The following is a 12,077-nucleotide window of genomic DNA, read 5'->3' as shown; positions in this document are numbered from 1 at the left end:
TCAATTTGAGCTCATTTAATAAACAAGTCTAATATTAAGCTCGAGCTCAGCTTGTTTAAAATCGATCTCGAGTCAAGTTTTGAACGAGTAACTCATGAGTAGTTTGACTCGTTTGCACCCAGCCCTTCTCCGTGAAGCCTAAGAGGAAGGTGGAAGGTGGTATTAAGATTATGTTACATTAGACCTGCATAGAACATCGCTGGATATGATATCAAAAATGATATTTAATAATATATTAGAGGTTATGTCGATCATTAAAAAAAAAAATACTAGAAAAGAGATTGGTATAGATTGGAGATGTCAAGCAAGTCAACCCACAACTATGTAAGTAGTTGATGCACAAGTTTTATAATGAGATAGACCCAATAATTTGATACACATCACAATTGATATGACAAACACAAGTTTTATGTATGGGATTTAAAAATTCGTGTCTATCAACACAAATTTTAAATTCATGGTTCGTGTTTTACGTGTGTCAAAACACAAATTTATCAATTTAAACACATATAGACATAAATTAAATTTGTATGTGTGTCAAAACACAAATTTATCAATTTAAACACATATAGACACAAATTAAATTTGTAAGTAAAAAAATATAGACATTAAATTCATGTAAGTTTATGTTTAAAATACAGGTTTATTTATGTCATGTCATATATCATATTGGATTAATTAATTACATGTTTGATGCCATAGACACATTTTACAATTCATTGTGTTCGTTTCTGTCAAATTCATGTCTATGTTTGATGCCAAAGACACATTTTATAATTCATATAGTGTTCGTGTTTGTCAAATTCATGTCTGACATGTATACACAGCAAACACAGGTCTGTTGTGAGGAGCAAAGGATGGTTGACCAAATATAGTGGCAAAATAGTAAGAGAGACCATGAAAATTATTAGAACATTGTATAGGAGGAAATGTAGACAAACATATAAATCTCTTTCTTCACTTATTTGGTAAAGAGTGAAGATTAATTATTATTATTCCCTTCATATAATAATATTTTCTAAACCTTTAAATTCTCTTGTTTTGAAACCATATTCAAACATAATTTCATATAGAAAATACAGAACCAACAAGACACACGACACGACAGTTCTAAAACATAAAAACCAAACCACTTATTTCCAGAGATGACCTTTGAACCCCAAACACATTACAAGACCAAAGGGGTAAATATGTCAATATGGCTATCCTGCCACCTTGCTACTATACCCCTGTGACCTTCCAGAAAACAAATCGGATCTACTACCATTTGCCATTCCAGCCTTCATTGCTGGTGGTGAAGGTTTCCCTCTTCCACTTCCAATCGTCATATTTCCAAATTTTTCACCTGTTTCACCAACTCTTCCTTTTCCCATATATACCCCCCCTACTCCTGAAATTATTATCAATTAATTAATCTTATATAGCAAAAAGATGTAAGTAAATAAATAGGTTTCTTACTTGGATTATTAATATTGTTTTTAATGGGTGGCTGATATTTTGGTTGTTGCTTGGTGGAAGATGAGATCTTATTTGTCTTTTCATTTACTCCATCTTGTCGATTCAATTCCAGTCTTCGTTGCACACCTGTTTTTTCTTTTAAATTAATCACAACATAAAAAAAATATGTACAAAAACAAATTAGATTAATTAAATAATATATTATTATTATTACCTGAATTTAGAGATGAATGCATTTTGGCGGATGGAGTGATATTTGGCTTTGAATTGGGTAGAGGATATTTCTTGGCACATTTCTGTTCCACAGCTCTTTTTGTAGTTAAGCCAGCTGCAAAAAAAAAATACTTGACTAATTACAAATTTGCCCTTCTTTTATTTACTCAAAAGTAATAAAATCTCATTAAACTTCAAGAATTGTGAGTTGCGAGGGGAGAACAAACCAGATGGAGGTGTTTTAGCAATGGTGGATTTAGGGCGAAGAGAAGGAGGAACATAGTAACAATTCTGCAGATTTTTAAGAAATTACAATTTTGCCCATAATAATAATAATATAATTTTTCTTGATATTTTTTTTTTTAAAAAAATGGGAGTTTTTACCTGAAAGAAAGGATGCTGAAGAGCTTCCATGGCTGTTGGCCTCTTACATGGATCCCAAGAACATAGTGACTGAATAGCATAACAATAAGGGAAAAATAAATTTTAATTCACATTTTTTTAAAAATTTAAAATTTAAAAAAAATATGGGAACAAATCTTACTGAAATCAGATTGACTCCATCTTTGCTTGCAGATGGTACGAGTGCAGAGAGATTTACGCCTGCAAGCTGCTAACAAAAATAAAAAAGTTAACTTTTTTATTAAAAAAAATATAAAAAGTATTAAAAAAAAAAGTAACTAACCTCTGGAAATTGATAATTGACAGTAGTTGCAAGCTCAAGCCCTTCAGCCCATGAGCTTTCTGTTGGGCTTCCTATCACTTTGCAAATTTTATAAATCTCATCTGCTTCACTGAAAATTTTACATTTTTTATAAATTTCATAAACTCATTATGCAAAAAAAATAATTTTATTTAATATGAGAGAAGTGGACACCACAGACCTTGAACCTGGGAAAAGTGGTCTGAGAGTAAATAGTTCAGCCATGATTGCTCCCATCGCCCACATATCTATTATTATGATTTCCAAGAATGTATTTTTTATATAAGTTTTATGAAAACTTTTATAAAATTTAAACTTTCGTATTTTATATAAAGTTTTTACTCACCAACTGCAGAACCATATGTTGGTGACTGAAGAAGAACCTCAGGGGCACGATACCTGTAACATCCACATTTCAGCAAAATGTGAAAACTAAAAACCAAATTCCATGTTTGATGCAAAAAGACCAAAATACCCTCTCGACTCACCAGCGGGTTGAAACATACTCGGTGTATGGTGGTTGGGAGACAATCTCACGAGCAAGACCAAAATCAGCTATCTTTATTACATCCTTAGAAACAAGAAAGTTTTCTACAACATAAAAAAAATTAACTTTCAATTCAGGGGCACTATTGTAATTTTAGCTAAACTTTAAAAAAAAAAAAAAAAAAAAAAAGGAAAATGACATAAAAGCACTTAAGTTTTCACAAAAATGTCGGTTTTACCCTTGAACGTGTTTTAGGTCCAGTAAAGCCCGAAGTTTTGTTTAATTTGTTCATTTTTACCCTTATAGCCGGTTTCCAGGTAACCTACCGGTTACCTAATCCCAGTAAAGCCCTTGAATTTTCAAAAATGTTCGGATTTACCCTTACATTTATTATTATTATTATTATTATTATTATTATTATTATTTTTAATACATTTTTAAATGTATAAAAATATTTTATACATACATTTTTAAATGTATGTAAATATTTTTACTAATATAAATATATTTTTATATGAAATAAATATATATTTATACCTACTATATACAAATAAATACTTTTTTAATATATAAATACATTTTTAATGGAATACATGGTAATTCAAATGTATATAAATACCAAAATACAAGTTTATATATTATTAAAAATATATTTATATTAATAAAAATATTTGTATAAATAAATACTTTTTTAATATATAAATACATTTTTAATGGAAAACATGGTAATTCAAATGTATATAAATACCAAATACAAGTATATATATTATTAAAAATATATTTATATTAATAAAAATATTTGTATAAATAAATACTTTTTTAATATATAAATACGTTTTTAATGGAATACATGGTAATTCAAATGTATATAAATACCAAATACAAGTATATATATTATTAAAAATATATTTATATTAATAAAAATATTTGTATACATTTAAAAATGTATGTATAAAATATTTTTATATATTAAAATGTATTAAAAATACGTAATAATAATAATAATAATAATCAAAATAAAAATCACAGTAAGGGTAAATCCGAACATTTTTGAAAAACTTAAGGGTAAATCTGAACATTTTGACAATTCAAGGGCTTTACTGGCATTAGGTAACCGGTAGGTTACCTGGAAACCGGCTACAAGGATAAAAATGAACAAATTAAACAAAACTTCGGACTTACTGGACCTAAAACACGTCCAAGGGTAAAACCAACATTTTTGTGAAAACTTAAGGGCTTTTATGTCATTTTCCCAAAAAAAAGAATGAAAAAATCTCACCAGGCTTAAGATCACGATGGAAGAAACCACGTTGATGCATATAAGCAAGACCTTGAAAAACTTGGAAGCACCAATTTCTAATATCAGTTTCTGAAAAAAGCTTCAGTCTATCTTTCATAAGTTGATAAAGACTGCATTCCTACAAAGAGATAAATAAATAAAATTATATTATTATATAAGAGTTGAAAAGTCAACAAAAGATATAACAAGAAATCTTCTTCTGTTCTTCATACCATGTACTCAAACACAAAGTATAAGATGTCATTTTCTCTGATCACTTCCTTCAGCTTCACAATATTTGGATGATTCATTTTACGAAGTGACTACAAAAAAAAAATTAAGTTTATATTAAAATGCAATACAAGATTTGTTATTTTTTTTTCGTTAATTACATGATCTGTTAATTGTTACCTTTACTTCTCTCAGATTTATGCATTCTTCCCATGAATAATACTTCCTCTTCATTTTTTTAATCGCAACCTGTGTAGATAATAAGTAAACTTTAATAATAACATCATTACTTATAAATTTTAGAAGTAATTTTAGAAGTAAAAAGGTAAAAAGTTCAAAGTGAAGGGTTCAAAGGGATATTTTAAAAAGTAAAGGGGTGGAAAAGCCACAAACTCATAAACATTAATATAGACAAAAGTACATAAATAGTCCCTATGGTTTATCCATGGTTACACACTCGGTCTCTGCCACTTGAAAAGACCAAATTGCCCTCACACTAACGGATGAACAGTAATGGTGTTAGCAAAAGAAGGACCATTCATGCAAGTTTTGGACATGTTCGTCAAAAAAAAGTAGTAAGGACTGAGTTTGTGACTTTTGGTAAACCACAGGGACCATTTATGTAATTTTGTCTTACTTTCATTATAATTAACAAAAATTTATACAAAGGACTCACCACTTCACCATTTTGTTTATTCAACGCCCTCCAAACAACCCCAAAAGATCCATTACCAACTTCCTTGATTACCTTGTACCTAAACAGAAACAAATCCAACATATTAGTTACAATTTCACATCATTTAAACCCTAAAATCACAATCAAGAAATCAAGAAATGAACTCACCTTTCCATTTTTGGGTATGCAACTGCTAGAAGCACCTTTATTTACGAAGAACAGACACAAACATAGAAGAAGAACAAGAAGAAGGAACAATGGACTTAATCTCTAGACAACTATAGAAGAAGAACAAGAAGAAGAAGAAACTAGATAATAATATAATAATAAACTTTCCAGCATCAACTTTCTTGATGCATGAGCAAAAGAAGAGTGAAAAGCTTCTGATGGAAAGTTTTATTTATGGACACCGGATCGATGATGCCCAGATTTTCTAAAGGCATAGAAAGCAATAAGAAGTGAGAAGTGAAGGGCATCTTGATATGCTTAAGCTTATATTCGTACCCAAAAAAGAAATCTTGACGATGACTTTTTTACCCCTATGGATTCTGTTGCAAAATCTTCAGCCAATGTTTTTGTAAATCTAGTTGGTACCCATTAGAAAAGAGGAGTGTTGCTAAAGAGTATCTCATCTAGTAATTAACAGTGAATGCAAAATTCATCATGTACATACAAAGTTCAGCCCTGCATTGAGAGTGGATGGAATGAACAAGTGTTAGAAACTACCACACAGGGGTAAAATGGTAATTTAATAAGCATACATTGTAGATGCTCTAATTGAAGCTTTACCTCAGTAGATGATCTTGGAAGATTTAAAAGTGATTACTGTATTGGAAGTGCACTGGTTTTGTTCAGAAAAAGGACATTAGTACAAACAAGATGAAAACTTTTTTATAAATTGCAATTTGTAAATATGTTGACCAGCTTACTTGTCAATGTTGACTAAAGATCCAACACCTATCTCATAACAAACTTGCATTACGCCTGTAGACAGGAGGATGCTCACTAGGTGCAGTTAACAAAGGAAACAAGAAGAAAACATCTAGGGATGAGAGAACGCCAATCGAGCACTTTTTGGAATGAGAAAGCCTGATTCTTGAAACAATCTGACCAAGGGCATGTTTGCTCCATGTCTCAGAGGAAATTAAAACCTTTTCAAACTGAAAAGAAAGAATGATATTAGTTTAATGTAAGTGAGATATCAATCATATCATGCAGCAGATGAGATTTATCAGTTTCATCATGAGGATGGAGACTATAAAGTAATCACAGGATTATCATTTTAATAGAAACCTGAATAATCATCCTAAAGATTCTAACCTAAAATAGAGAATCATGATTTCCCATTATTGGTAATCTGGTTGTGGAAAGCAACTTGTAATTTGAATAGATACCAAAAGTTGCATTATTGAATCATATTATATGCTTATGTGTGTATAATATATATGATGTATTATTGTAAAGGTAGAGAATAAAGGTAGCAACGTAAAGTATATTTTAAGAATATAGAAGATGATCAAGTGGGTGCAACGATTAAAGAAAGATGAGAAAGAAAAGAGATAAAACACAAACACTTGCAAGAAATCCGAGATGAGGATCAGGCTCCCCGAATCACAAGCAACTTCCCAATCGCGAATATTCTAGTGAATTACACCTAATGGAACTAGGGAGAAACATCTGATGAATATAAACCTAATAGACCCTTAATCATATACAAACATGAATAATTGTTCGACGATAAGACCATCTTAGAGATCTGTTTGTAGATAGATTTTTTATTTCCATTGTTCCTAACGAATCCAACTGTAAACCAAAATACCTAATTTCCGGATATCAAACTCAGAAAAACAAATTCGCTAAATATGATGTATATATGCGGAAAACCCCATTAAAAGATCCATAAAAAAGCCAATATATTAAACAAACGAAACCCTAAAACCAGATCTAACCAACCCGATTGAAAAGCAACCAAAAACAATCCAGATCTGGTTTCCACAAATTAAAAACAAAGCGAAACGATCGAAAATGAAACCAAAAAAGGGGGAAACGGTGGAAGATACCTGTAGGGTAAACGGCATAACCTTCGGGTAGCCACAGGAGGGCAAAGGCCTAACTCCAGAGCTTGTGATATTGGAGAAAGATGAGAAGAGACCCCCCACCCACCGATTAACCTATTGTGTAAATTAGCAATGTTATTGATGTGTGTGTGATTGTTGGTGACAAAGAAAACCTAATTATAGTCGTCAGAGATGGGCATCGTTTATATAGAGATACACGTGGGTTTACGTATATGTGGTGTGAGGATGACGCGATGGGGACACGACCACCCAATTAATTCAACCAATCCATCATGTTTGGCGCCTACAAGGCTATCATATCCCATTCCCAAACTCCAAAAGTTATCTACATTTATTTAGGGTTTTAAGACAAAATTGCAAAAGTGGTCCCTGTGGTATGCGAAATTTTGAGGTTTTAGTCCAAATTTCGAGTTTTTTGGATTTATGGTCCTTTTGAGGTGGTTTGTATGTGAAAATAGTCCCTCTGAAAATTGAAATGATTATAATACCCTTGGGGTATTTATTTGTCATTTTTCTTTCATTTTTTTAAAAATTTAATATTTATTTATTTATTTTAACAATTAAAAAACTAATAGAGGACCTCTCTCTCTCTCCTGGACGCATTCTTCCTACACCATCACCCACTCATGAACACCAAATTATGAAGATTAACTACATATTTTTCTTAATGATTCAACATTGCGATTCTATTTTCTTGTTTTGTTTTAAATTATAACACTACAATATGTCCAAATACTTCTTTCCAACATGAAGGAACCCAAATCGAAAGAACCCCAATCATCACAAGATCCAAAAATCACACCATCTACCACCACCGTCACCCACCTGTATCTCCATACACATGAAATCAGAAATCGAGATGCCCTCTTGATGAGTGTGTTTATATATTTGAAGAACAAACCCTTTTGAAATCAAGATACCCTCCTGATGCCACTGATTGAATTATCGATTTTAGATGTTGAATATTTACAGCTCCCGATGAACTTTCACCTGTTCCAACACCTGGCGGTAGTCCTCTCCTCCATTTCCATTGCTTTTTTAGGTTGATTGTTCTTCCCCTTTGATTTAACAACATGCCAAGACTCCACACTTTTTTCCTCACTAGATTTCATCTTTTAAAATAAACCCTAAATTAAACCCAAGTGGTATCATTTTTCAAGCTCGTGTTCAAATCAGAATCGAAGCTCCGCTTGGAACAAGGGTATGTGTCCCCACTAGAACCAGACTTCGCCCTCGAAGTCTCATGTTGCGAACAGCTCCGAATGCTGCTCCCGTATCTCCGACTCCAGCTCCCAAGTCAGCTCGGACCCTCTCCTCGGTAAGGGGTAACAGTTCTTGACCGTCAACATGTTCAACTCCCGGTAATCAATACACATCTGGTGTGAACCATCCTTGTTCTTGACAAAAAGGATCGGCGCTCCTCACGGCGAACTACTCGGCCGAATAAACCCCTTTCCCAGCAGCTCCTGAAGCTGCGAGGATAACTCCTGCATCTCTGGCGACGCAAGGCGATAAGGTGCCTTGGCAATAGGCGCCGCTCCCGGAACTAAATCGATACGAAACTCCACTTGCCTCTCGGGAGGAACACCCAGCAACTCCTCGGGGAAAACGTCCGGAAACTCTCGCAGTATTGGTACATCACCAACCGAACTTGCCCTCTCTGCAGCCACTCGTGTGTCCATCACATAGGCCACAAACCCACTACAGCCCCGTTGTAGACTCTGCCTCGCTCTAGCCGCCAAACAAAATTTCGACCCAGTATGGGTACCCTCGCCATACATCGTAAGCACTCCCCCACTAGGGTCTCGTATGGTCACCAACTGTCGCTCGCAGTCGATGACCGCTCCGAATCTACTCAACCAGTCCATGCCCGCAATGACACATACATACCCCATCGCAATCGGGACCAGATCTATCGGGAACTCGACACCGAAGATCTCGAGTACACATCCTCGAATCACCTCAGTGGCATATACCGCTCGCTCGTCAACTATGGAAACTCGAAGGGGCCGACTCAACTCCTCTCGACAGATACTAAAGACACGAAAGATCAACTCGCACCCGAGTCAAATAACACCAAAGCATGTACAAAACTAACAAGAAAAGTACCTATGCATATCATAATATAAGCACAATATCTCAAACTCAAAATAAATAGATGAAAGAATACATACCAGCCACAACATCGGGCGCTACGCGGACCTCCTCCGTTGTCAACCGGAAGGCTCTCCCACGAGCCTTTGGCGCCTCGACCTTCACTGGCCGACTCTCAGTAGCTCGTACGGCAGCAAGGGCAGATGCCTGTGGTGCTCCCTGTGCCGACCCCCATAGCTGGTGACACTCGGCCTTCCAATGGCCAGTCTAGTTGTAGTGAAAACACACTGCAAATCCCTTGGGGCAATCCTTAGCCATGTGCCCCTCCTTGCCACACTTGTAGCAAGACCCTGCTCGACAAATCCCCTCGTGGCTCTTGCCGCACTTGCCACAAGTGCGGCCCTTCTGGTTCCCTAATGTCGAATCGGCGGGCTTTGCCCGCTTGGTTGCCGGCTGAGACTATGCCGGTCGTCGATCCATCCCCTAAGACTTTGCCTCCTCCCTAGCCTGAGTCTCGAGCTCAATCTCCCTCTTCTGAGCATTCGCCTGGAGCTCAACGAATGTCCGATACGTCGAGTTCACCACGAACTCGCAAATGTCTCTCCTCAGTATGCTCAGATATCGCCTCATGCGTGCCTGCTCAGAAGACACATGCTCAGGGCAAAACATCGCCCTCTCGTGAAACATCCTGGTAATCGTAGTAACAGACTCAGTACCCTGCTTGAGGGTCAAGAACTCCTAGGCCAACTGTTCCCTTTCTACTGGGGGAACGTACTCATCTCGAAACATAACGGTGAACCTCTCCCAGGTCACCGCGGCAAGCTCTGCAGAAGTGAAGTGCGCTGTCACAAACTTCCACCAGTCCTTCGCTCCTAAGCGAAGCTGGTTCAGTGCGAATCGTACCCTCGGATGCTCTGGATATGGACACGTATAGAAGCACCCCTTAATGTCATAGATCCATCTCATTGCAGCTATCAGATCCTAAGTCCCATCATACTATGGTGGCTTTGTGTTGCTGAACTCTTGAAACAGCAACGAGTCACCCTCCTGCGGCCTGGCAGCAGCGACGCCTGCAGTGGCCGCAGCAACAGCAGCGTCAGTAAGAACAGCGTACCGCTCATCAAAAGTCTCGATCAGCGTGGTCTTGATAGACCCAAACATCTCTGGTATCTCAGCTCGGATGGGCGTAGCCACCTCCTCATGAATTAACCTACGGATCTCCTTATCACTGACACTACTGCTCTCAGGTGTGTGGCGTGTCCCAACCATGATGCCTCTGAAATACAACATAAAGATATCAGAGACTCGCTCGAGTGTACTCGCACTCGATAACTCAACCCTACTTGCTCCTTAGTACCCTAAGGATTCTTACTTGGACTACGCACTGATCCGGTGTCTTCAGTAGTACGGGCCCTATACTACTGACCACACCACATCAGTATTCACCCCAAGTCCTCCTCCTAGGATCCCAGATCACAAGTACTTTAATCTTGCTATGCATAGGCTACTCTCCAGCAGACCTCTCATAATCTCCTCGTTGCTACCTACTTACTCTCAAGCATCTCACAGTAGCAGTAATCTCCTAGGCTAAGGCATCACAATTCAGGCCACTCTAGTCCTAATATGAATACCCAGCCTACTCTAGCATGCATAACATATCATATCGTATCTTATAACACATAATGTAAGGGTATTTTAGGAAATCACCGCCGGGCGCTGGCTGATCGTACACATTGCTCTGTTCTGCTCGTTTCAAAACCTTTTACTCTTTTAAAAAAATTGTTTTATTGTGAAAAATTTTCTCAAATCCTTAGTTTGAGTTCGAGTACGCCCGAAGGAGCATCCAAATCCCTCAAACCAAGGCTCTGATACCAACTTGTAACGACGTGAATTTTCAAAACAATTTTTCATTTTTCAACAATATAAAAACTCATTCAACATTTTCAAATCTCATGTTCAACAATTGTCATTAAACAAAACATGTCCCAAGATCACAAATAAAATCCCCTGTCTATGTGTACGGATCATGCCGGCACCTTCCCGCGATCGTCACTAGTACCTAGGGGTGGAAGTTATTTGGTTCGAAACCAAAAAACCCGAAAACCAAATCGAACCGAAATCGATTTCAGACCAAACCATATTAATATTTGGTTTTAGGTTTGGTTTGAGACCAAACCGAATTATGAATTTGGTTTTTGGCTCAAGTTTCGGCCTCATGAAGTTTAAACCAAACCAAACCGAAAAACCGAATTTCATATATTAAATTAATTTAAATATATATTATATATTTATATAATAAATAAAAATATTAATTATAAAGTAAAAATTATTTTAGCCCATTTATTCTTTTAGCCCATTTACTATTTTACTTAGGGTTAAACTTATCCGCTTCCCTTACCAAATTCCAATCGTCAATAGTTCAATACTCAAAAGTCAAAACTCGATTACTAAATTTCCATTCCCGTTCGTTCATTCAAGCTTCACCCTCATGTAAATCATAATCTACGAGACGACAACGACGCACCAGTGCAACAAAGTCGATAGTCCAGCAGCAACAATACCTTGGAGTCGTTACTCCAACAACAGTGCAACACCACCTACAATCGATAGTTTCATACTCCAGCAACAGGTAATACTCGATAGTTTCATACTCGATATTTCATACACGACCATGTTGTTCCTGTTCCATACTAGACTTCTATTTTTTTCTTTTTCTGTTGGTTTTAGTTTTGGATTCCATACTAGACTTTTGTTTTTTTTTTTTTTTCTTTTTCGGTTGCTTTCGTTGTACAATTCCAATTTTGGATGAGATTTTATGTCGATATTTGCTGTAGTTTCTTTTGTTTGACTTTCTTGAT

At 36.0% G+C, this 12,077-nt stretch overlaps 1 protein-coding gene across 4 annotated transcripts; it reads right to left on the bottom strand.

Moving 5' to 3' along the window:
- Positions 1 to 932: 932 nt before the first annotated feature.
- Positions 933 to 7,309, bottom strand: LOC111882328 (cyclin-dependent kinase F-4). Of its 4 annotated transcripts, none has more exons than XM_023878690.3 (18): positions 7,108 to 7,309; positions 5,977 to 6,207; positions 5,837 to 5,888; positions 5,216 to 5,731; positions 5,048 to 5,126; positions 4,552 to 4,620; positions 4,374 to 4,463; positions 4,141 to 4,279; positions 2,863 to 2,965; positions 2,721 to 2,773; positions 2,556 to 2,622; positions 2,357 to 2,465; positions 2,216 to 2,284; positions 2,056 to 2,124; positions 1,899 to 1,962; positions 1,673 to 1,786; positions 1,459 to 1,593; positions 933 to 1,390 (listed from the first exon to the last, which is right to left on the bottom strand). In XM_023878690.3, exons 4-18 carry the CDS (start codon positions 5,221 to 5,223, stop codon positions 1,203 to 1,205), a joined length of 1,356 nt encoding a protein of 451 aa, XP_023734458.2. In that variant the 5' UTR covers positions 5,224 to 5,731; positions 5,837 to 5,888; positions 5,977 to 6,207; positions 7,108 to 7,309; the 3' UTR covers positions 933 to 1,202. The 4 variants fall into 4 exon arrangements, with proteins under 4 accessions (XP_023734458.2, XP_023734460.2, XP_023734461.2 ...); XM_023878692.3 differs by having other exon boundaries at positions 2,216 to 2,281; positions 7,108 to 7,304; XM_023878693.3 differs by having other exon boundaries at positions 1,459 to 1,584; positions 7,108 to 7,300.
- Between the last annotated feature and the right edge of the window lie 4,768 nt (positions 7,310 to 12,077).

The sequence above is a fragment of the Lactuca sativa genome, chromosome 5 (assembly GCF_002870075.4).
Source record: "Lactuca sativa cultivar Salinas chromosome 5, Lsat_Salinas_v11, whole genome shotgun sequence".
Lineage (NCBI taxonomy): Eukaryota > Viridiplantae > Streptophyta > Magnoliopsida > Asterales > Asteraceae > Lactuca > Lactuca sativa.
This window is presented reverse-complemented; position numbering and strand designations above follow the sequence as displayed.